At 44.7% G+C, this 26,132-nt stretch overlaps 1 protein-coding gene across 2 annotated transcripts; it reads left to right on the forward strand.

Annotated features, from left to right (window-relative positions):
* Positions 1-1,693: 1,693 nt before the first annotated feature.
* HCCS (holocytochrome c synthase) lies at positions 1,694-14,045 on the forward strand. Of its 2 annotated transcripts, none has more exons than XM_070606173.1 (7): positions 1,694-1,808; positions 2,440-2,583; positions 5,035-5,186; positions 7,542-7,690; positions 8,840-8,959; positions 11,591-11,677; positions 12,566-14,045. In XM_070606173.1, exons 2-7 carry the CDS (start codon positions 2,472-2,474, stop codon positions 12,762-12,764), a joined length of 819 nt encoding a protein of 272 aa, XP_070462274.1. In that variant the 5' UTR covers positions 1,694-1,808; positions 2,440-2,471; the 3' UTR covers positions 12,765-14,045. The 2 variants fall into 2 exon arrangements, with proteins under 2 accessions (XP_070462274.1, XP_070462275.1); XM_070606174.1 differs by having other exon boundaries at positions 1,709-1,885.
* The last annotated feature ends 12,087 nt before the right edge of the window (positions 14,046-26,132 follow it).

The raw sequence follows: 26,132 nt of genomic DNA on the forward strand, positions 1-26,132 counted from the left end.
TAAATATGATTGCTTGCATGCCTGTCTCTCCCATTAACAAAGGTTCTTGCCCTTTCTTGTGTCATACGCCCCTCTGGAGTCTGGTGAAGCCTATGAATATCTCCTCAGAATAATATTTTTACATTCATGAAAAAGAAACCAATTGTACTGAAATAAGATTATCAACATATTAAAAAAAAATTTTGTTGTTAAAGGCCAGGTTCCCTAGGAAATATATGCGGATGTAATATAGTTTTTTAAAGCTGTCGATCCAGTTTTGAGGCCCTGGCTAGAGGTGAGTCTGTTCCTTTGCTTGAACAGCTAAGTTCACACCCCCTAACCACCTTCCTTATTGGGCTCTCATACTCTGAAGCACTATACACCTGCCCTAATTGCCCCAGGGTGAGGTACCAGACAACTAGGGACAGCACCTTTGCTCCAGGCCCTGCTAAAATTATTCAAATTAGCCAATCCTAAACATTCTTACCCTGCCTGGCCCATTCCTTCCCATGGAAACCATAATAAAGTCTCTTGCCCAAGTTCCCCCCGGACCCTCTGCCTCGTGATTGACTCCAGTACTTCCACGTGTGGTGCCCCATGGTGTGACTTGTACTCTCTCTCTTGGGATCTGTGAATATAACAAATTACCTTTTCAATGGCAGTTATTTCCTGATCTGTTGGCCTTATCAAACCTGAATAATAATTAAACTTATTAAAACAGCTGAGACTCCAAGATTTGTGCATAGGCATGCTCTCATGAATAGCTGTGAGAGAGCGATGGAAGAAGGACTGGGCAAAGGGAGGAGGTGAACCGTGACGCAGTCACATGGAAGCCTCAGCTGTTCCTATGCGCAGCTCTGAAGCTGGGATGGCTCTTCTGAGTTGTCCCCCTTGAGGGAGGGACCTGGGCTTCTGTACCCTTGCAGAGACCACTCATGGGCTGCAGCCTTTCCCCAGGGAGGGAATGTGATTTTGCCTGAGGCAGTTGCCCTCTTAGGAAAAGGGCAATTCCTGCAGAGAGCCTCAGCCGGGAGCCGTCAGCTGTCAACATTCCCAGCACCCCTGGGGATGGACTGCCCCATCGTGAAGGGGCATCTGGGCGTACTCCACAGATCCACTACAGTGATACACAAAGACTATGTTTCTTATTACCACTTGAAGTAACAAGATAAAATTATCTTAATTTCAAAGTAGTGATAAATAGTATTTTGAGACAGAAATAACAATCAAATGTGACATAATTTCTGTGATTTCTATTAGTGCCACATATAACAAACACTATTAGGATCTGTTGCCTTCATTCCTAATGGAAGAAAATACTAAATTTCTGTTAGAAGTGAAAACACAGACCTTCAAGTCCACACGCTGTTAAGGTCTTGGGAGCAGGGACCTTGTTTAGTTCAGAGTTGGCCACGGTTCTGGACACCTACTGGTGTTTCCTGAGTCATTACAACAATTAAAACTGACAGAATACAGTTTAATAGCTAGAAATTTTAAAACCAACTCCTCCAAAGCAATCCCTCTGCGACTCACAGCATCTACAGCAGGGAGCCTCACTCTAGGGTAAATCTCCGGCCCCGCCTAAACTCTCCCAGCCGCTCTGGCCCGGAGGGGCGGGGCCAGAGAGCGGCCCTCGTGCTTATAGGCCGAGGCGGGAGGGGGCGGGGCCCCCTCCTTCGTGTTGACGGAAGCCTCTCCTCTTCAGCCCGCGCCCCGCCTCCCACACGGCCGGAAGTCCCGCCTTCGGAAGAGGAAGTAGCCGCGCATGTGAACACAGGCTGTGACCGCGGTGATAGCGGTGACCGAGCGTGGGGAAAGTGGCTGTGGAGGTTTGCTGCCGCTCCGGGCCCGAATTGCCGATTAGAGGCGGGGCCGGCCGCCCGGAGCAGGCCGGGTCGGGAGTCAGGTGCAGAGGGGCGGGCTAGCTGAGGTCGGTGGGGTCTGGGATCCCGGGGCTGGAGCAGGTGGGACACGCGGGGATCGTGTGAGGAAGACTGTCCGCGCGCTGCCCTCGGCCGTCCTTTGCTTCCTCGAATCCCTTTTCTTTGCTGCACTCTTCCCAGACCCCTAGCCCCTCGCTAAGCCCTGGGGCTTGGAGTCTAGTCTGGACCCAGTGGGCTTCCCCTCTCCTATCCGGATCACCACCTGGGACCCCCTGCTTCCCGGCCTACAACCCCTTGCTGTGACGTGGTTTCTCAGGGACCTCCTCACCTCACCCCCCAAATCCACACACTCGTAGGAACATGCCCCCAAAGGGTGGCGTAGATTTCACACAGCTATTTCCCAAAGGGGATAATAGATTAAAGCTATCCCTCCGAGTGGATACCCTGCCGGGTGGATTTTCATAAGGATGACAAGGAGGAAGAACAAGGGTTGGCCAGATTAAGAATACCAAGGGAGTAGTGGGATCCCAGGCTTCAGCATTAATCTGTCTCCTTGCTTTGGCACGTGTGAATTTAGAATTGTTTGGATTCAACACTGCGATTCCCACCATGGGTTTGTCTGCATCTACCCCTGCTGTTGCAGTTCAGACCTCAAATGCTTCAGCTCATCAGACGGCATCCCCACCTTCAGGATGTCCAGTGCATGAAAGGAAAATGAAAGGTAATTGACCCTTTGTCTCGAAAATAAAAACAGAAGAGAATTCTCAAATGGATTTTAAGGAAGAGGCAGTATGCTAGTGAGTGTGCTAGTGAGGCTCCTAGGCCTGAGAATGAGGCAACCTGAGTTTGGTCCTTATGTTGCTACTTATAAGGTATGTGACTGTAGACAAGTTACTTGTCTAAATCCTCACCCATCATCTGTAAGATGAGGATATAATAATATTACTTAACAGGGTTAATGTGACAATTAATTGAGATAGTGCGTGAGAGTGTAGTGATTACTCCATACATCAGCCCCCACCTCCCATAGTTTGCGTTTGTCTACATCAGCAGCCTAGGGTGTGATCCCCCTTCCCCTAGGGGACATTTGGTAATGTCTGAAGACATTTTTGCTTGTCACAACTGAGAGGAGGGTGCGTCTAGTGAGTAGAAGCCAGGAGTTCTGCTAACCATCCCATAGTGCACAATGCTGCCTTCCAGCAAAGAATCATCTGGCCCCAAATGTCAAGAGTGCTGAGGTTGAGAAACCTTGGCCTAGATCTAACTGTCTGTATTTATCAAAACAACTTTACTCCTAGGTCAATTGCACTTCTCATCTATGTAAAAATAAGTCCTCATCTGATGGACTTACTCTTCATTCTTTAGTTGCAAAGGTGAGAATGGAAAGCTGTCTTTCATTTTTAATTGATCCATATCTGCGTTAGTTTATATAAAGATATGGCCTGAGTCAGCCTGACATGTGACTTCTTGTTTCAAGATGTGAGGGGAGGAACCAATGTGGCATGCTTACTGAGTGCTAATGCTTCCTTGTGTCGTAGTACTTCTTTCCCTTGGTCAGTCAGCGAAGATTTACTCACTGCCTGCTCTGTGCCAAGCACTGGTGGAGTTTCTTTGTTTGTTTTTGCACTGAGAGAACAGGAATGTGTAAAACAGACAAAAATCCTTCGCGTAATGGACTTTATATTCTCATTCTTGTTACCCTATGTGGTACGTTCTCTCTCTATTTTATAGTTAAGAGGAAATCCAAAGCCAGCAGAAACTCTCTGACCTTGGACAAGGACAGATCTGGTGCCCTCCCAGGGTTCTGCCATACAGGAAGAATTGAGACAGATTCAGAAGAAGCAGGTGTGCTCCTGTTCTGAGCGGCCCTGGGAGATCACAGAGCCCTGTCTGTGGTTTGATTTCATTTGCTGTGTATCTAGAAGAGCTGTCAGTCAGATTTATTTGCCCTCATAAAGAACATGGATATTTCTAGGGGTTTGAAGGGGCTACTAGTTATATAATAGGAAAAATATAAACAGTATTTTCTTCCTAACACCCACCTGGGATCAATGAGCCAGAAAAGATTGTCACTTTGAACGGTAGAGAGGAGAGGAGGTATAGCAAGTCTCCCTTCACCCCCTGAAAGTGGACAGCTATATAGGGTCCTAGAGAATGAGGGTCTGGAAGGAGAAGCAGAAGAAAGGAAATGAGAGGAGGCTTGTCTTGTTCACATAGGGTGTCCAGCATTCAGTGTATTCCTGGTGTTACTGCTGCTGCCTGAGACAAGGATTCTGTTAACACAAGCAGCTGTCTTCCTGGGCCATAGCTCTCCTGACACCTGCCCCCTCTCCTAAGTCTTAGACCAGCTTCTCAGTCCCCACACCTGCTTCCATCAGCAACTTGGATCCTTGGGCACTGGCTGCCCTTCTTGCTGCTGCTCTCCTAGGTTCAGGCCTTCCCTCCTAAGTGGCATCTGGATCCTACGTGGATTGTGGAACATTTTCTTTAATGTCTGCCTCTTCTTGCCTAAACTCTTGCTATCTACTGATGGGGAATAAAAGCTTAGCCAAGTGGTAGTTTTCTGTGCTTTGTTTTAGTCCTGGAACAAAGTGCAAGCAGATTGGTGCTCTGACTTTTCTCCAGTAGCTCTTTTGAAGGCCCCTCTGCTCATTTTCATCTCCCGTCCCTAGTACCTGAGAGTAGGTTTCGGGAACGAGGGCCTGGCTTCCTGTGCTCTGGTTGGGGCTGGGGCTTGTCTAGAACTTGGGGATAGAAAGTCAGGGAGACCAGGTGAACTGCAGCCTGGCCCCCACTTAGGTTCCTCTGCAACAGCTCATAGCTGTGAGTCCAAGCGGGCACCTTCTAGCCTATTACTAAAACCGTGGCATGGACAATACATTCTCTTACAAATGTTGAGTGTTTTTGGTTTATTTTTGCTAGGTGCATGACACAATAAGAGAATAGGTACCATTTCTCTTTCAATGGGAAAGTAAATACATAGAATCTTCTCTTGGTCTTTGGGATATTAGAATGTTACCTAGCTTAGCTCTTGGCACCTTTAAACAGTAGAAACCGGGCTTTGTCTGTGGTGGTAATCACTGGTCAGAATTCAGCTCTTTAGGGCCTGGATTGAGAGCACCAGAGGTCCTGCTTTTGTGGTGTCACTGTTTTTATACTTGATTTATTGCAGGCTGTCCAGTGAATGCAAAGCCATCTGACCCAACCCATGAGAGCAAAACTGACTCTGTGCCTGCCCACCAAGAACGCGCCTACGAGTATGTGCAGTGTCCCGTTACGGGTGCTGTGGCTGAGAACAAGGAGAACCTAGATCCTTCTAATCTGGTAATCTGTACTCGGCCCCTCTTAATGGAACTTTTTATGCGGAGATGTTTTTACAGCCTCCCAAGATAAACTGCAGACTGCTAGGATTGATTCTTCTGTCCTTTTAAGAAGTCTGATATTCCATCCACAGTGAAAATCTAGATGCGTTACTAAGTGTAGTTTCAGAGAACTCTTGAGAAGGAAAGCGGTGATCATGAAGTGCCTCAGACTAGGTTGATGGGGAAGCAGCCAAGCTAAAGGGATATTTCCTCCTGGGATAGTTACTAGCTGGTAGGCGGGAGATTCCATGAGTGCCGCTAGAGTGAGCAAAGGTGTTTCTGGCCTTGGGAAACCTCGTAGGCACGCTGCAAGATCGGGGCACTTCTTTAGGCACAGCTGGGTGCCAGCCTATATGTGAGTGACTGGGGTGATGCAGTGTCACGGGGCAGCCAGTAATGGAATGCTGTCGAGAAAGCATGGATAGGACAAGCGTGCTCACTACATTTGTGATGGTCAGCCAACATAGGGAATTGAGTTTTGCTGTTTGGAATCACACTTTAATGGAGAGACAGCCAGACTGGGGCCTGGACTTTAGAAGGCCAATGAGTTATCAAAAGTATCTAGAAATCTTGGCAAACCAGGCAGCATTGAGGGAAGTAGACATATTTAGTCTGGAAAAGAAAGGGTGTGGGGGTTGTGTATATATATATAAACAATATGTATTATAGCATAACATATATAAGAAAGCCGTAGACTGTGTGACTCATAAACAACAGGCGTTTATTTCTCACAGCTCTGGAGGCTGGGAAATCCATGATCAAGGTGCTGGCAGATTTGGTGAATTTGTGGGAGACATAATCATTCAGTCTGTGGCGTTCAGTAATGACGCTGCCAAGCTATAAGGAAATTGCTGTGTTGAGGAAGAGAGTGGACAAGATCAGGGTTTCTGAGCCTCAGTACTATTGACATCAGGAGCTGGATGATTCCTTGTTGTGGGACTGTCCTGTGCACTGTGGGACGCTGAGCAGCATCCCTGGTCTCCACCCACTGGAAGCCAGGAGCATCTTCTTTTCTCAGTCGTGACAACGAAAAATGTTTCCAGACATTGCCAAAAGGCCCTTGGTAGACTACTGGTTTACGTAATCTCAGCTTAGCGCTCCAGAACATGGGCCTTTTGGAATCCTACACTCTTACCCCATGGGATTGTTACAGGTAGCAAGAATATAAATAAAAGCAAACTTTTCTTTTGGTCACATCTATAGCCCTCATGCTAAGCACCATATGCTGTCTCCTGTAGTCCTCATAACAACTCTATGCAGCCAGTAGTGTTAGCGTCCCCGTTTTAGAGCCAAAGATAGTGAGAGAGAGGGGAAACAATTTGCTCTGCGTCGCTCAGCTAGGATGCGACAGAGCCCACACTGAATCCCCATCTGCCTCCTACCTGTGTTGTCAAACACACTGTGGTGATAATGCAGGTAAAATGTTCGGTTCAGTGCCCAGCACACCTGGCTCTTCTGACTGCTGTCATTCTAACCAGGGGCTGTGTTGTGACTGAGACTTAATTAATTAATGTGCATCTTCTAGAAAAGCCTTCATACTTTCAACACAAAAAGAACTTCTAAGCCAGTGCTTCTCAATCTGGAGTGATTTTGCCCCTGGGGGGGCCACTGGTTGTTGTAGCTGGGGAGAAAGGGTACTAGTGGGGAGAGGCCAGGGATGTTGCTAAATATCCTACGATGCTCAGAAGAGACCCCCATAACCAAAAATTGTCTGGCGCCAAATGTCACTAGTGCCAAGGGCAAGAAACCCTGGTCCAGGCTAGGTATTGGCATAATGGTATAGCTGCCCCTTGTGTCTGGGAGAAAGGATTCTTCCCCTCCTGGAAAGTCTGCCACTGTCAATACTCATCTATAATGGATTCAGCACAAAGACTGAAAGCATAAGCAAGATCTTAAAAGTAAACAATATTTAAAGAGAAAGTGGTGGTGTACATATATTTTATGAGACGTTTCCTTAGAAGAGTGAACAGTTGTTTTTAAAAAACCCATCATAGAAAGGTTTTTAGAAATGCCTGCAGATCATGGTATTAGTTTTTACTTTCTAATCTTTGAGGAGAAAGAGACCAAAAATTTAACCACAGCCTGTATTTACCATTTATGGGAACTTAAAACAAGGAAAAACAACTTCAGTACTTTGACTCTTCAAAACAGCCAAATTATCTGAGAGGTCTGAAATTCTGATGTCACTGATTTAATTAAGAAACCTGTGGCTTATGTGTGATGTGTTGCTTTCTAGGAAGTAGTTAATTTTATTGCTTGTTTCTACTTTTTGTCAGATTTCCAACATTTAAAAAAAAATCCTGCTTATTTTATTTAGATGCCACCAGCTAATCAGACACCAGCCCCCGATCAGCCATTTCCTCTATCTACTGTGAGAGAGGAATCATCCATTCCACGAGCAGATTCAGAGAAAAAGTGGGTTTATCCTTCTGAACAGATGTTCTGGAATGCGATGTTAAGGAAAGGGTAAGTGAGTGAGCATATTACTGAGAATATAAATTTGCTTGTCAAATTCAGCTAAGAATTGAATGTTAAAGATTTTTTTTTTTTGAGGAAGATTAGCCCTGAGCTAACATCTGCCGCCAGTCCTCTTCTTTTTTCTTGAGGAAGATTGGCCTTCAGCTAACATCCGTGCCCATCTTCCTCTAGTTTATATGTGGGACGCCTACCACAGCATGGCTTGATAAGCGGTGTGTAGGTCCGCACCCGGGATCCGATCCGGTGAACCCCGGGCTGCTGAAGTGGAACGTGTGAACTTAACTGCTGCGCTACCGGGCTGGCCCCTTGAAGATGTTTTTATCCCCCAAACGTACAGTAAGCTTTTATAAGTTAATCAGTGTATAAAACTGATTTTTCAGACTTAATGAGAATATAAGTGCAAGGCCAATGTACTAGTCAGGATTCTCCAGAGAAACAGAAGTAACAGGATGTATGTATCTTTATATAAAAAAATTTATTAGAAGGAATTGGCTCACATGATTATGGAGGCTGAGAAGTCTCATGATCTGCAGTCAGCAAGCTGGAGACCCAGGAGAGCTGACATGTAGTTCTAGTCCAAAAGCTGGCAGGCTGGAGACCCAGGCAGAGCTGATGTTTCAGGTCAAGTCCAAAGGCAGGAAAAAACCAATGTCCCAGCTCAAAGGTAGTCTGGCAGAGGAGTTCCCTCTTACTTGCAGGAAGCTCAGCCTTTTTGTTCTATTCAGACCTTCAGTTGATTTGATGAAACCCACCCACATTAGGGAGGGCATTCTGCTTTACTCAGTCTACCCATTTAAATGATAATCTCATCCAAAACACCCTCACAGACACACCCAGCATAATGCCTAAGCAAATGCCTGGGCGCCCCATGGCCCACTCAAGTTGACACACCAAAGTAACCCATCACAGCCAGTAATAGTTAAAAAAAGAGAAAAACACTATTATATAGAATACTTAGAAAAAGCTAGGGAATCATTAATCAGTGGTACTAACTGAAAAAATGTCACCTTAAAAATAGATGGTTCCTTGATATTTGTGTAAATATGGTTTTTGGTGACTCACTGAAATGAATACCTGGATTAACTTTATAGCATTATCAGTAATATTTGTCGAATTTTACCAAATGTTCTTTCCTAGGTGGAAGTGGAAGGAAGAGGATATTAGTCAGAAAGATATGTATAATATCATTAGAATTCACAATCAGAATAATGAGCAGGCTTGGCAGGAGATTTTGAAGTGGGAAGCCCTTCATGCTGCGTAAGTATGTTTGGGACCTTAAAAAACATCCTCCCGGCATCTTTCTTATTTCATATCTACTTTCTAAAGTTTTAACATTTTATTCAAACAACATACCATCCTAGTAAAACATTTCAGGTAGCAGGCCTGTTCCAGTGACCATTGTGTGACAGACCTCCCCCACTTATTCGTGTACAATGGCAACCATTTAATTATGCTCGTGGATTTGGTGGGTCCTGAGTGCAGAAAGGACAGAGTAGGGATGGCTCATCTCTGCTCCCCAATGTCTGGGGCTTCAGCCAGACTTAGTGGTCAGGGATGGCTTGACAGCTGTGGGCTAAAGTCTTCTGAAGGCTGGATCCTTTGCTAGTCTGACAATTGGTGCTGGCTGTCGGCCAGGACATCTACCCACGGCCTCTGAATGTGGCTGCTTTGGCTTCCTCCCACCATGGTGGCTGGATTCTCAGATTTAGACTTCAAAAAAACTTCAGGGAAGCTGTGTCTCGTTTGATGCCCTAGCATCGGAAGTCCCATAGCATTACAAGTCTGTCCAGATTCCGCTGGAGGGGCCGTGGACTGTACCTCTCAATGGGAGGAGTTCCACAGTCCACTGAAGGCAGAGCATGTGGGATGGGAGATACTAAAATGCTCTCTGCCCTAAGGGAGCTGGGAAAAATAGTCCTGTTCACGCAACAGCATTTATTGACTCCCCATTAGGACTAAACATCAAGAGATGTCTTAGCACATGGGCCTTTTTCTCGGGGAGAAGAAATAAATGTACTCGTGTTTGTTAGCAGTGATGGGCCATCTGTCTGTTCAGAGCAGTGGTCCCCACACTTGAGCTGCATCAGCATCACCTGGAGGGTTTGTTACAATACAGAGTGTAGGGTTTCTGATTCAGTAGGTCTGGGGTGAGGCCCAGACTTGGCATTTCTGGAATGATGCTGATGCTTCTGGTTTGAGGCCTCCACTTTGAGAACGGTAGGGGACAGGGCATGTCTGCTCAAAGAGCCAGATTGTATCATTGTTGGTGGCTTACAATTTAAATTCATGGCCAAATGAGCTTGATTAATTTCTTGGCTAAAATCCACCTAATGACTTTTTAAGGTGTTCTGGTTTTTTTTTTCCTTTTTTGAGGAAGATTAGCCCTGAGCTAACATTCACTGCCAATCCTCCTCTTTTTGCTGAGGAAGATTGGCCCTGAGCTAACATCCATGCCCATCTTCCTCTACTTTATATGTGGGACACTGGCCACCACATGGCTTTATAAGCGGTGCGTAGGTCTGTGCCTGGGATCTGAACTGACAAACCCCAGGCTTCCAAAGTGGAGCCTGCGAACTTAACCACTATGCCTCTCGGTAGGACCCTGTTCTGTTTGTTTGTAATACGTGGACTCTGAAGTTGATTAGTCACTCCCTGGGTGTCACTGGCTGGGTACCAGGCCTGGGATGGGTGTGTGTGGGGGGCAAATGATGCTGCAACCACATTTCCCCTCTCAGTAACCCGTCACCAGCAGGAGTCATCCTCCTCGTTTCCTAATGAGGGGCCCCACAAGCATTTGCAGTGAGTTATGCTGAAAGTGTGCTATAAAGCCACCTGCTAATTACTTGTAGTATGATTATGGAGCAAAGAGAAGAGAGAAAAGGAAATTTCAGTTTGTTAGTTTCAGCTCCCTTTCTAGTCATTTTCCAGAGTTCCATCAAAATTAAGTCGGCCTTTTAAATACACATACTATGGCCTCCAGGAGAAAGTTTGCCTGGGTTGAGTTTACTTCTTTGCCTGTGACCCTCTTGAGAAGAGATGCTAGTGAGCAGTTCCTAAGAGGAGAAGTAAAGCCACTCAGATAGTCCTCCCATGGGAGTCCATTCCACTTGAGTTGTTTAGAAAGACTCATCAAGACTGAAGCCTGTCTTACCAATGAGAGCAGCTGCCAAGATAGGTGGCCTCGTGTACGTGCCACACCCCCTCCGTCCGGGACATAGCTGTGTGCCTCATGTGTAGGCCAACTGTGAGCTTCACGAGCGCAAGCCTCGGAGGGTCTTAAGTGTGATGCTGCTGGACCTGCAGTGCTGGGGAGCGGGCTGGCTGGCACCTGGGAAGTCCTCACTGCAGAGACGGAATGGATTTTCTAGCCAGGAGCTTGCCACCCATCAGCTTGTGTGTGGTTACTTAGGGAACTGGTCCAACGCTAAGTACATTAGTTCCTAGGGATTCATCCAGCATTTTTCTTCATAAAGGCTGTTCATTGGTTTCAAATGAAAAAAGAGTATAGGATTTTCTTATATTCATTTAAAAAACCCCAGCTGCTGTATGTGAAAAAAGCGTGGTAGCCCATACTTCACACTTCTTTCTTTCCTGAGACTATGCCTGTATCCTCGCACCAAATAGGCCGTTTCCTGCCTTCTGCGAAGAACAGTGCAGATATTCGGAAGGAAGGGGAGGGGCTGGAACATACCTGCTCCAGAAATAAGGAACAACATTTTTAATGAATAAGGATATTTCTTGAAATTTTTTCAAAGTTCCCTTTCTCTGTAAATATGATATTATGTAAAACGCACACAGAACAATGTATATTATTGAAAAACTACAACATGATGTTTTTCAAAGGAAAGACAATATTTTAATGGACTTTTCTTATTTGGGGGTTTCTAGGGAGTGTCCTTGTGGTCCCTCCCTGATCCGATTCGGAGGTAAAGCGAAAGAGTATTCACCGAGGGCAAGAATTCGTTCCTGGATGGGGTGAGTGTCGGGGCAGAAAAGTCATTTTACATTCCTCAGGTCAGGGTCAGCTTTCTCTTCGCACCAAAACCAAACAGTCTAAGGACTATAGTGCTGTCTTCTAGAACTTAGCCTTTGGCTGTAGATTTCTTCCTCTCCCCAAAGTTGGCCTGTTGGTGGGCAGATTGATTAGGTTCCATGGCTTACATCCTAGCTAATTATCATAGGATTGAATTGTCTTTGTGTTCTTGGATCTGTCCTCTTACTTCTCTCGTGATCCATCTCTTTGCATCTGTGCACTTAGCCTTCCTCCTTTGTCTTCCAGTGTGGTCAAGATTCTTAGCTTAAACCTGGATTTTTTCGCAGTATCTCAACCGACCTCCCTGGCCTGGGTCCCTCTCCTGTTCCCTATTTCCTTTGTAGACAGACAAGCTGTTGTCTGATCTGGGCTCATCATAGTTCTTCACCACCTTCCTCCAGCACTGGAGATGGATTCTGTCTCACCTCCCCAGTTTGATGTTTTGGTTTTTTTTCCCGTGTGAGGAAGATTGGCCCTGAGCTTACATCTCGTGCCAATCTTCCATTTTTTTTTTCTCCCCAAAGCCCCAGCACATGGTTGTATATCCTAGTTGCAGGTCATTCTAGTTCCTCTACGTGGGATGCCACCACAGCATGGCTTGATGAGCAGGTGTGTAGGTCTGCACCCAGAATCCGAACTGGTGAACCCTGGGCCGCCAAAGCAGAGTGTGCGAACTTAACCACTCGCCCCCGGGCCCGGCCCCACTAGTTCAGTGTTTGACTCTGAGAGCAGGCATTTCCATGTGCCGCTTCTCCAGCTTTCTCACTGCTTAAACCAGAGCTGAACAGACTGCAAACGTTTTAACACTCAGTAGCGTGTTTTCATTCCAGGTATGAGTTGCCTTTCGACAGGCACGATTGGATCATCAACCGCTGTGGGACAGAAGTCAGATATGTCATTGACTACTACGATGGTGGCGAAGTCAACCAGAACTACCAGTTCACCATCCTGGATGTCCGGCCCGCTTTGGATTCGCTTTCAGCGGTGTGGGACAGAATGAAGGTCGCCTGGTGGCGCTGGACTTCATAACCACTGCTTTGTTAGAGATGGGAAAATATAAACTGTTTTTTTCTGAGTGATGCATTAAACTATTTTCCCCAAACTGAATTGCACTCATGATGTAATGGGAAGATCATGTGGGTAATGACATCTTATACTTCACTTAGCAAAGGATGCGATGCACTGTATTCTTTTGAGTTCCGTTTTTACTTTGCAGTTTATAGCAGATCATTTTAATTCTCCTTCCCACTTAGCTCAAGTGAGAAGCAGTCCCTTAGTTTTTTATTTAACTGCAGTATTGCCCGTGCATTTAATCTAGAAAAGTCTGAACAGCCTCTGAACAAGAACTTTTCTTACAGTGTGAAGAGAACTGCTTTTTTTCTTGCTGTTTTTCTCATGAATACTTGAGATGTAGACCCAAAAGCCCATGAGACGCTCACGAGCTTTTACCTGGGCAAACATTTTAAAGAAAACTGTTCTCTACCAATGAGTAGTTATGCTTTTTAAAGTTACCAGCATTTCATTGACCCCTGAAGAAAAGGCACAGGTAGAGAGTGGAAACGCACTCAGCAAAACTAAGGCATGTCTTGGCTCTCCAAATTCTCATAGGACTTTTTCAGACTGGACCTTGTGATAGAATAGTTTCAACTCCCCCATGATCTGATGATGCTCGTGTGTTGGAATATATGTTTCAACTTTTTAAATATTTTTATTTTAATTCCCGTTCTGTTCTGTAACTCTGCTCCCAACAAGCAGGTCTCATTGTCCCTGGTGTTTGACAGGCTATGTCACCTTTGAGTCCCATTCCTTCTCCTGCCTGAAGTCTTCCCTGCAGTCGGCCTGATCTGAAGGTCTGGCTCCAGTCACGGTGCTAGGGACGGTCCGTATCTAAAACTCGATTATGTTGTGTTGAATGTTAGAATTCACAAGCAGAGTATTTTTCCCAGTGTAGGATGTTTGCATCCACGCACTGCCACAGTGCAGACTTTTTTTAAGGGAGCTCTATGTTTGCCATTGAAATTCTTTGTACTGGTAATCCATAAACTGGTTGTTCTACTTATAGCAGCATGTTACAAATGACTGTTGGGTTGTTTGTTTTTAAGTGTTGATAATAGGAACTCTTCCAATTTATCCTAAATACTGTAGTGTTAAATGCGTAGATGGAATTGGCTGTCTGGAGTGATTGACTTGGTATGGATTTCTTTGTTGTCAGTTTTGTGTGGCATTTTAATTCAACAACCTTAAACTCTTCTACATTTCAAAATATTTGCATATTTTAAAATAAAGCTGATAGTTAACGGGTTTTGAAAATCTTTAAGACTAACTTTTTTTTTTTTTTTAGATTTTATTTTTTCCTTTTTCTCCCCAAAGCCCCCCAGTACATAGTTGTATATTCTTCGTTGTGGGTCCTTCTAGTTGCGGCATATGGGACGCTGCCTCAGCGTGGTCTGATGAGCAGTGCCATGTCCACGCCCAGGATTCGAACCAACGAAACACTGGGCCGCCTGCAGCGGAGCGCGCGAACTTAACCACTCGGCCACGGGGCCAGCCCCAAGACTAACTAACTTTTTACTTAATCGTTTCTTCAGACTAAAGTAATCTTTCCACAAGTAATGCTATCATCTCCCAGCTAGAGGCGGCCATATTCTCATCTGTTAATCACATATTTTTAAACTACTGAGGGGAGTAATTACTGTTGGCATTTTTTTTGTCCTAAGTGCTATTGAATTAAGTGTAGGATAAGGCATTATTATGAGAGACAAAGTGTTGTAACTGGAAACAGGAAATTCAGCCATAGACAGAGATTCACCCCTTTTATAGACCTGTACTATTTCTTGAGAAAATCAACCTCTAAAATAAACTGTCTGTGAAGCTGAGGACAAGATCATCTTTGCACTCTTCCCCCACTCCTGGAAAAGACTGGAGAAAAGACTGTGGCCTACCGGGTTTCAGACCTGTTTTGTGTCTGGATTATACTTGCTCATATACGGGGATCAATACTTATCTGCTCCGATAGGAGATTTCATTTATAAATTCAAATTCACTTTGGATATTCTCCAGGATTTTACACTAAGTCTTTTGTCTATGGAAATATCACTATTCAGAATCAGAACAAGCTACCGTACATTAGGCTAAGTGTCAGCAAACAGAGTGAGAGTTCCAGCTGACATTGTACGTTGAGATGTAGTATTCCTAGTAGTTCCCTAGCTGATGTCCAGTCACTTTACGTACATGCTGCATCCTACTGGGAAGACAAAAATGCAGAAGGTGCAGCCTCTACGTGCAGGGTACTTGCAGTCTGATGGAAGACGGTCCATAAACGGAATGGTGGTAAATTCTAGTTCCAATTTAAAGGCAGCCTTGTGGTAATCCAGGGGATGCAAGTTCACTTAAGTATTTTTGAATATATATTGAGTATATAGCTACCAGTTTCTTTACTGAGTCACCAATATGGTTTACCCTCTACCGGTTATTCCTCTCTACCTAAAGTGGAGTGATGCACGTTTCATGCCTTAACTCTGCCGTGACTCTGGGACTTGTACTATGGATCATTTATGTCTTTATGGGCCTGAGGCCCTGTGTGGTGATCAAGAATGCATGTCCTCGGGGCTGGCCCCATGGCCAAGTGGTTAAGTTCGCATGCTCTGCTGCAGGCGGCCCAGTGTTTCGTTGGTTCGAATCCTGGGCGTGGACATGGCACTGCTCATCAAACCATGCTGAGGCAGCGTCCCACATGCCACAGCTAGAAGGACCCACAACGAAGAATATGCAACTATGTACCGGGGGGCTTTGGGGAGAAAAAGGAAAAAAAAAAAAGAGTGCATGTCCTCGGGGGAAAAAAATCTGCATTTGCGCATTCATTGCAGCAGCATTAGAATAGCCAAGACACGGAAGCAACGTAAGTGTTCACTGACAGATGACTGGATAAAGAAAATGTGCCATATATATATATATACAATGGAATATTATTCAGCCATAAAAAACAAATCTTGGGACCGGCCTGGTGGCATAGTGGTTAAGTTTGTACGTTCTCCTTCAGCGGCCCGGGGTTCGCAGTTTGAGATCCCAGGCGTGGACCTACACACTGCTCATCAAGCTGTGCTATGGCAGCGTCGCATATACAAAGTAGAGGACGATGAACACAGATGTTAGCTCAGCAACAATCTTGCTCAAGCAAAAAGAGGAAGATTGGCAACAGATCTTAGCTCAGCCAATCTTCCTCACCAAAAAAAAAAAAAAAAACCCAAAAAACAAATCTTACCATTTGCAACAACATGGATGTTGAGGGCATTATGCCAAGTGAAATAAGTTGGAGAAAGGAAAAATATGTATGATCTCACTTACATGTGGACTCTTAAAACCAGAAACAAAAACAAAAAACTGAAATCATAGATACAGATTGTTAGTTGCCGGTGGTGGTTGGTGGGGGGGGGGGTGCAAATTCATGAAGGAGGTCAAAAAGTACAAATGTCCAGTTATAAAACAAATAAGAGGGGCTGGCCCCATGGCCAAGTGGTTAAGTTTGCGCCCTCCTCTTCAGCAGCCCAGGGTTTCACTGGTTCAGATCCTGGGTGCGGACATGGCACTGCTCGTCAGGCCATGCTGAGACTATGTCCCACAGAGCACAACCAGAGGACCTACAATTAGAATATTCAACTAGGTACTGAGGGGCTTTGGGGAGAAGAAGGAGGAGGAGGAAGGAGGAGGAGGAGGAAGAAGAAAGAAGGAGAAGGGGAAGGGGACAGGAGAAGGAAGAAAGGAGGAGAAGGAGAAGAAGAAAAGATTGGCAGTAGATGTTGGCTCAGGTGCCAATGTTCAAAAACAAAAGAATAAAGTTAAAAAAACAAAAACAAGACATAAGGATATAATGTACAGCATGGTAACTATAGTTAATAATACTGTATTATGTATTTGAAAGTTGCTAAGAGATCTTAAAAGTTCTCGTCAGGAGAAAGAAAAAAATTTTGTAACTTTAAGGTAATTAACTAGACTTACTGTGGGGATCATTTCAGAATATATACAAACATTGAATCATTACATTGTACACCTGAAACTGTGTGTCAATTATACCTCAGTAAAAAAAAAAAATGCATGTCCTGGAGGCAGATTGTTCACTTAGAATAGCGGCTCAGCCCTTCACTTGCTGTGTGATTTTAACATCTCTGGGTCTCAGCTTTCTCGCCAAAAAAGAATAGTAGAACTAATTGTTTTAGTCTGTTTGGCCTGCTATTACAAAATACCATCGACTGCGTGGCTTATAAACAACAGATATTTATTTCTCATAGTTCTGAATGCTGGGAAGTGCAAGATCAAGGTGCAGGCAAATTCAGTGCCTGGTGCGGACCCCCATCCTGGTTCACAGCCGGCCATCTGGCCACCTTCTGTCGAGGGAGAGAGCTCTCGGGAGTCTCTTTTATAAGGGCAGTAATCCCATTCATGAAGGCTCCTCCCTCACGACCTAATCACCTCCCAAAAGCCCTCCCTTCTAATAGCAGCACCGTGGGAGTTACGTTTCAACCTATGAATTTGGGGGGAACACAGACATTCAGACCATAGCACTAACCTACCCTAGTTGTTTTGAGGGTAATACAAGATGACACCTGAAAGCACTTAGAACAGAGCCCGCAGGGAGGAAATGCTCAATGAATGTCAGCTATCACCTCTTCGTCATTGACAAGGAAAGGGAGATTTGAGGGCAAGGATGGGAATAAAAGAAGTACTGAGACAAAATACACAGTCTACCACCCTCTGACCTACTCCTCCCGAGAAGAATCTGTCCCGGGGAGGAGCAGCAGGGTCCGCTCCTGATCTGGGTTACTGGTAAGGATTGGCAGGCACTCGGGGGTTTGCTCTAAGCGAGGTCGTGTTATCTAAACTCACTAAAGAGAAAAGCCAGGTAGCAGTCTTTGACCTCTTAAAAAATATAAACATGACAGGGTGACGTTTGGTTTACCTAATATGCAAGTCCCATTTGACAAAAATAAAGATTATAATTAGGCGCTTGTGCTTCCTAATCTAAACTGTGGCTCACTGTGTCCTCAAGATCACAAAGGTGTCCTCCTCCACGAAAACTTAATACGTATCCAGATTTGAAATGGGTATTACAAGGTTGTGTTTACTGCAAATCAAAGGGTACCAAAAATTATTTCAAAAGTGATGTATTCCTCCTCACGGTAAAATTTTCAAAATTACGTGATTTTTTAGACATATAGTGCATTGGAGCAATGTCTATCAGTTACCCATTCCCCTCCCACAACAGAAAGAATACACTTTTTACTGTAGTAGGGGTGAAGCCATCATGTCTTCAATAAAATTCCATGCCATTTGTATAAGTGGTAAGGCATCTACTTCATGCTTGTGTACTCAACTCCCTTGTTTTGAAGAGAAAGCTGACAACACTAACTAACACTAACCCCAGATTTTATTTAACCTGGGGTCACACACCACACAGCAAGAATTCCAGTGTTGTCGTGGAATCATACCAGGTACTGGAGCGGACATTCAAGTTTCTAAGACAAGTTCCTTCTTGGGGAGCCTATATCTAATTGGGGGATGAGGCATGGACACATGGGTGCTGTCTTACATCTATAATTAGCTTTTACTTAATACTTTAACATACACAATGTCGTGTGTGATGGGGGCCACAGAAATGATAAATATTGAGTGGTGTAATATAGGAATTGTGAGAAAAGACTTCACAATAACAGTTGAGTGGAGTCCGGAAGGATGATAAAAGGTTACTATTTTGGAGCTCTGTGCAGAATCATCATTTAAACACTTTGCTATTCCTTCTACATTTAGGATAAGTTAATGTGGCTAGTTCCTGTGGCCCTTCAATGGCGGGGTATGAAATTTTATGAGGATGCTGTGGCTGAAAGTAACAGAATCTCTGCTGGGACTCACTCACAGCCACAAGCGCAAGGTTGAGTGTGAGCCCGGTCGATTCCATCACTCTGGACACTCTTTCCTTCCATGCTCAATTTCAGCTTCATTCTAATCAGGGCTGGTTTCTTTCATCATCATCAGATGACTCCTAGTTGCTGTCTGAGATTTACGATCCTTGTTTATGGCCAGTAGATATGGGAGGGTGGGGAGGGGAGCGGGGAAGGGGGGAAGTCTCCCACAACCATGGAAAATAAGGTTTCTCATCAATCTAATTGGGCCAATTTAATGTTAGGCCTGTGTCCAGCCACGCGCTCCCCTTTTACATTCCCAGGAGAGTACCTCATGTTTAGATTAACCCAGAGGAATTATTCGCAGTAAACTGCAGTGCCCACTAGAGGAGTATTTCACTATTAATTTAAAAATCTCATCCTTGGCCATTGTTTCATTAAGGTATGTTTCCTTCATGTGGGCCCCTTTCTTAGACCAGGGTTTCAAATCTGGGGACGGTGGCTAATGTAACGGCAGAGGGCAGGACTGGAGTCTTCACTTCTGTGATGGTTCTCTGCATTAGCTAAGGGATTTTGGACAATCGCTTTAGGGCTAGAAGCCTCACTTTCCTCAGGTTATCTTAAAGGTTCCTTTCAGATCAGAATTCTAGGTTTTCTGTGGCCTATTTCTCTCACTTTCAGATGGACTGGGTCGTGCCATGTTTTAGGCTGAGAATTTTTAAGCTAAGGGAAAATAATGTGATTTAAAAGTGAACTTCAAACTAGTTTTTACATAAAGAACATTAGTAGACACACTCTTAAAAGATCTACACTTCAGCTAATTCCTAGTTAACCAGTGCTTTACTTTCCTTCCATAAAATGTATTGGCTTAGAAACGACCCAAATGTCCATCAACTGACAAACGGATAAACAAATTGTAGTATATCTTTACGATGGAATATTGTTCAGCTGTAAAAAGGAATGGAGTATCGACGCACACTACAATGTGGATGAATCTTCAAAATATTATGCTAAGTGAAATAAGCCAAATACAACAGACTATATATTGTACGATTCCATTTATAACAATGTCCAGAATAGGCAAATCTACGGAGGCAAAAAGTAGACCAGTGGTTGCCACAGCTGAGGTGAGGGGGAGATGGGGAGTGAGTGTTAATGTGTGTAGGGGTTTCTTTCAGGGGTGATGAAAATGTTCTAAAGTTGATGGTTGCACAACCCTGTGACTATACTAGCAACCAATGAATTGTACACTTTAAATGGATGAATTGTATCGTATGTAATTATAGCTCAATAAAGCTATTTAAAAAAGATGTGCTGGCTGATCGCTACAACTAAAAGATCCCCACTCTGCTCCTATCAACCGAGTAGTCAGTTTACTAACAGCCAGTAACTTAATTATTTTAATTAAGCCGAACAAAAGACAATGCAATATAAAATGAATAAATATAAATGCAAGTCTAATGAATGATTAAGAAGGCTTTAAAGGAGAATCACTAAAAACATTACAATGAAACTGGAAAGGGGAAAATATTGTAAGAATCCAAAGTAATTATTAATTCACTGCTTTGCAGTGGCTTCTTAAATTTGCTGTAAAGAAATTGGCTCCATGTTGAAAGACTGGCAAAGGATGTATGTTTATATGTTTTCAGTGAAAATGCAACACGTAATCAATTTATGATTTCCTGTTTCATCTGACTTTTAAAAAAATATGATTTGATATTGTTCAGGCAAAGTAGTGCATTAGAGCAGCGTTTCCGCCCTCCACCTCTCTTTTTTGTGGTTTCTGTAGCTTGATGCTTTTCAAATTTTTGTGTAGATCAGAATCCCCTGGAGGGCTTGTGAAAACACAGATTGCTGGGCCCAACCCCCAGAGTTCCTGATTCAGTAGGTTCAAGGGGCAAGAATTTGCACTCCTCACAGGAGGTCCCAGGAGACGCTGCTGCTGCTGCTGCTCCGGGGACTGAGGTTTGAACTTCGCTTTCCTCTCTCTCCTCCTTTAAATCTTTTGTACTTCCACCCACCACCATCTCTGTGATGCGTTTACAACTGCCACATATTTACATAGCTGTGGGTCAAAGTCCACGTAGGAAATGTGAAAGCAAATCTTAAATGTAGATGCCATTTTCCCAATTTTGCTTATTCCCATTTCTTCCTTAAAGTCCTCCTGCTCCCCTCGGTTCTGAATGTTGCATAATCACACTTTCGTTTTGTTTTAATAATGAACACCTTTCCTTTGAAAGTTCATCTGCTCACATAACTTCTGTAGGCAATGACAGTGGGGTGAAGACAATGGCTCCCCAAATGGGTCACGGAAAACCCCTCTTAATTCTGTGTTCTTCTATGTCAATCATGGTCTCAAAAGGAAAATGCTTTCATGGGGGCCACTCACTTGAGCTGCAGAGGTGTCTGGGTCGTCTCTGCTACTTGAACTTTGCTCACCCTATTAGTGTGCTAGGGCATAACAAAGTGCCACAAACTGAGTGATTTAAACAATAGAAATTTATTCTCTCACAGTTCTGGAAGCTACAAGTAAGATCAAAATGTAGAGCCAGGCGCCCTCTAAAGGCACCAGGGAAGAACCTGCTCCAGGCCTCTCTCTGAGCCTCTGGCAGTTCCTTAGCTTGTGGGAGTAGAACACCAATCTTCACATGGTGCTGTCCCTGGCTGCATGTCTGACTCTGAATCCAAATTTCCCCTTTTCTTTTTTTTTTTTTGGTTGTGGGTACTTCTAGTTGTGGCATGTGGGACTCCGCCTCAACATGGCCTGATGAGCGGTGCCATGTCCGCGCCCAGGATCTGAACCGGCGAAACCCTGGGCCACTGAAACGGAGCGCGTGAACTTAACCACTCGGCCGCGGGGCAGATTTCCCCTTTTCATTAGGACACCAGTCATATTGGATTAGGGCCCACCCTAGTGACCTCATCTTAACTTGATCGTTTGCAAAGACCCTATTTCCAAATAAGGTCACATTCACAGGTACTGGGGCTTAGGACTTTAATATTTTTTTGGTGGACACAGTTCAACCCATAACATTCGCATTTGCAGAACGGTCATGAAAAACTTCACTCAGGGCCAAGCCAGCTTGCCCCTCTGGCGTCTGAGCTCTGTCACTGCTGAACTGCTCCACTGTCCTCGTTTGCGTGCTTTGCTCAGCAGCGATATTGCAAGTCAGCACCGGCTTAGTCCCTAGGGAGCCTTCACCCTTCTGCCAAGCTCGGATGTGCTCGTGGCCACAATGGCATCTGCTCCTCCACAGATGGCAGAGCTGCTGATGGAAGTCTCTTGGTGGGAAGTGAGAGGGAGGGCAAGACACCAGGCTCACCTCCTGCAAATGCCCCTCTCGTGACTGACTTTCCCAACCGGACCCTGGACCCAGACGCTTGATCTTGGACCAAGTGAAATGATTGAACTTCAAGAAGGCGCTGAACACCAACTTGCTATGTTTCTTTCCTGCAGGAAGAAGCATGTTTCTAATTCCTTCTCTAATTCATTTTACCCTTGCAGAGACCCACTCAGAACCCCAGAGTTGGCTTAAAGACTATTTTAAACCCAAGACATTTGAGATTCAACAGATGCCAAAGAAAGCCTTCTCAGAGCTTCCCTTATCTGACTAAAAGCAGCAACTTCTGGGAAATGAAACTACCATAAATTCCCTCTCTGGAGGAGTTTTATGGTCCTGAAGGAGACGGAAAAACCACTCATACCTGTATAGACAAATACTATCACAAGCTTTCTTATCTCCTGTCTGTTCTGCTAAAAACCCATTTGTCTTTCTTAAATAAACCTATTTGTTTTTCTCATAGAAGCTGTTTCTCCAGCTTCCCTTTTTTCTACGAAGTTAGAATTATAAACTTTTAACTTTAACCATTTAAGAATCCAGCTACTTCTTTTGTTGGCTCCCATTATGCATATGAAATAAACCCTTTTCTCTTGTTAAGCTGTCTTTTGTCAGTCTAATTCCCAGGCCCCAGGTAATAAACTTAAGAGGGTAGGGGGAAAGGTTTTTTTCCTCCTCTACACCCTCTAAGCAAATGCAGGCATCTTGTTTGTATGGCAACAAGAAATAGCTTTGCCGCCCCTAGTGGACATCGGAAGCTTCTGTCCTCCTTTTCCATTCATTTGCCCAATATTATATTTTAATTTTGGAACTAGGCAAGAGAACCAGACACATTAAAAGGTAATACCAGAGAAATGGTGACTTGGAACTAAGAAGACGAAACATATGGCAGAAATAGAAACACAGAAAGGAAGAAGAATATGGGAGGAAATAGGTGGATGGGTGGGTGGGTGTATGGGCAGATGGGTGGATGAAGGGAGAGAGAAAGGGGGAGATTCATCTGTTGATTCATTTATTCAACAATTTACAGATTGCCTACCATGTACCAGCCACTGGGATATTTGCTGCCTGTGTGTGTGGCACTTGGCTGCGTCTGCTGCCGTTCTCACAGCACAGGTCGTAGGAGTGAGCATTTTATTAGCTGAGGAGACCTCAAAGGCAGATCTGGACTTGTCTTATCTGTACTTATAACCCTGGAGCCCATCACTGAAGCCCCTTGTAAATATTGGTTGGATAGATGATTGGATGAATCCATCAACCAATCCATTGATCTCATGAAGTCAGCACATGGCTATTGTAGCTGTTTGAACAAAGCAAAGTCTGAAGACAACTCTAGACTATAATTAAGTGCAAGTAATTATAATTAATTGATATGTAAATGATATAATTATTAATTATAATTCAACTAGGAAATTTCAATTACTAAATCACACCCATTTTCCCCCATGGCTTTGCTATCCAAAACTCCCCAGAAATCAAACTTACTTTGGGCCTTTATTAATTTTAGCTTCCATTTCTCTTCAATGGGAAGTAGGCAGGGGAGCTGGGGCCCCCAAGCGCTCCCATGAAGCTGTGGTCATCCTGGAGGCAGGAGGTCCTCCCCTGGGGAAGGCCCGGCTGAGCCCGTTTCCTTCATGAGAGAGACCCAGGGCTCCAAGAACCACAGAGCTTTGTTCACTCCACTCTGAATTATCCGGATGGCAGGTTGGCACAGTTGGATGGCCTGCCACCGAATCCTGGTTCTGTCACCTTATAGCTGTATGACCTTGGGCTACTCATTTGTTGTCCCTCTGTCATTTGTGCCCTCTGGAAAATGAGGATAGTCATGGTTCCTGTCTACTGCTTGTGGGGGTTAAGTGAGTAATGGGTAAAACACTTAGACTAGAGCAGATGTTGATAATAAACGTGAGCTAATAATAGTACCTGCACTTTGGAGCAGAGAGTCCAAATTTGTTTCTTCTAAAATGATCTCACACAAAACCCCAATTACACTGCCAGTTACTGCATATTTGTTGTATGACTGGCGCTACTCTAGGTTCTTTCTCATTTAACCCTCAGAACAATCCTGGGAGTTGGGTGTTATTATGTCTCAACTACTCTGGCAACATGAAGAGTCAGTGAGTTAAACTAACTGACATGAGGTCCCCCAACTAATGAATGATAAAGCCAGGAGTCAAACCCTGTTCTCTCTGACCTGGAAGCCCACACTTTGAAAGGTCATTGTTTTTTCAATCATTAAGTATTTATTGAGCACCAACCAGGGAGTATGGAGGTATACATTTATCTCCCACTTTTACTATTAAAGTTTCACTCTTAAGAATGGAAAGGGAGGGACCGGCCTGGTGGCATAGTGGTTAAGTTGGCATGCTCTGCTTTGGTAGCCCAGGGTTCACAGGTTTGGATCCCGGGCAAGGACCTAGCACCTCTCAACAAGGCATGCTGTGGTGACATCCCATATAAAATAGAGGAAGATTGGCATAGATGTTAGCTCAGCGCCAATCTTCCTACACACACACACACACACACACACACACAAAGAATGGAAAGGAAATGCATTACAAGTCACCCACTCTCTCTGTCCCCTGCAGTACAGAGCTGGGTGACTTTGCAGGGCATGGCTGGTTAAGAGACAGGGTCTCTGTGCTTGCCATCAGCATCTCCTCAGACTGTCTCCTCCTTTCTTCAAAAACTTTTTTATTTGGAAAATATACCCCTATCTCTGGATTTGCTGGGAAGTTGACGGTCTTGTATTTTTTCTCCACTGCGTGGTAAACTGCTTGATCATATTTATATGCATACATTCAGCCAACATTTATCAAACGCCAACTATATGTTGGGTCTTTGCCCATTCCTGAGGACATAGTCCCTGCCGTCAGGGACACAGTGAGAATGACCTCGAGATAAAATATACAGTAGTACCCGTAATGCACAGCAATGCTTGATAACACAGCCACATGTGCCAAGTGCCTGAATAAGTTTTGATTCAGTGTAATTGTGGGAGAGGAAGATTCAAGTTAATTTTACAAGGAAAATAACATTTGCTTGAATAGGAAAAGCAGGGGAGAGCATTCGAGGCCCTTGGAACAGAAGTGTGAAAGTATGTTCTGTATGTGGGAATGGGGAGTTTTCTGTATGTGACCAGAGTATGAGATGAAAGGTGAAAGGTGGAAGGTAAACTGAGACTGGATTGCGGATCTTGATGTTATCATGAAGGAGTGTGGACCGTGTCCTGTAGGCCAGAGGGAGCGGAAGGCATCCGTAGTTTTAAAGCAGGGATGTGCCTATAGGACAAGATGTGTGTTTCTGAACTGTAAGTGGTGATGGTGTGGAGGAGGGGCGAGGAAGGAGACAGAAGGCTGCTGCAGTGACCCAAGATGGGGAGGGTAAGGGCCCGAACTAAGTCGAGTGAGGGTGGACACCCAGGAGACATGTGTGAGAGAGTCAGTAAGACTGGGATCCCAGGGAGGCTGTGGCTGAGACACGCTGTAGGAACAGGTGGGTGGGGGCTGGAGAGAACGGGGCTCCACAGAGAAGTGGAGGCGTGCAGCTGGTCCTCCAGGGCTGCTGAAGCACTGTGGGTCATTCGGTGAAGATGCCAAGCAAGCCATTGGGGACCGAGTGGGATATCAAGGCTGGAGATTAGGGGACAGACTTAGCAAATAGATACCCAGTTCAATTTTAATGTCAGATAAACCATGAGTCCCTTTTTAATATAAGTATGTCCTGTGCAGTATCTGGGATAAGGAATCTTTTTCCAGTATATCTCAGATATTGCACAGGACGTACTTATACTAAAACATGATCAGTCATTTATCTGACAATTGAACTGCGTGTCCTATGTCTTGCCTGGTAACTCTACTTGGGAGGTGCGAGGTAGAGTGCTCCATAGCCCCATCCTGCCTCTCTCCTTGCTGCTGGCTAATAAGCGTGCCTTGTGCCCCATGGCGCTTTTATTTCTAAACTCGGGATGTCCCAGTCAACTGGGACAAGTTGGTCACTTAAGCTGAACAGATGTTGACTGAATTGAGTTTAGAGAATCTTCTGACCCTTCTGTGACCTCCTGGGGGCCTTCAGTTGGGGCTGGCGCTGCATGTGCCTTGGTGAATTGCAGGCCACGCCAGGCAAGGGATCCACACCCCAGAGACCACCATCTGCAGTTCAACATC

This window comes from Equus przewalskii, chromosome X (genome assembly GCF_037783145.1).
Source record: "Equus przewalskii isolate Varuska chromosome X, EquPr2, whole genome shotgun sequence".
Lineage (NCBI taxonomy): Eukaryota > Metazoa > Chordata > Mammalia > Perissodactyla > Equidae > Equus > Equus przewalskii.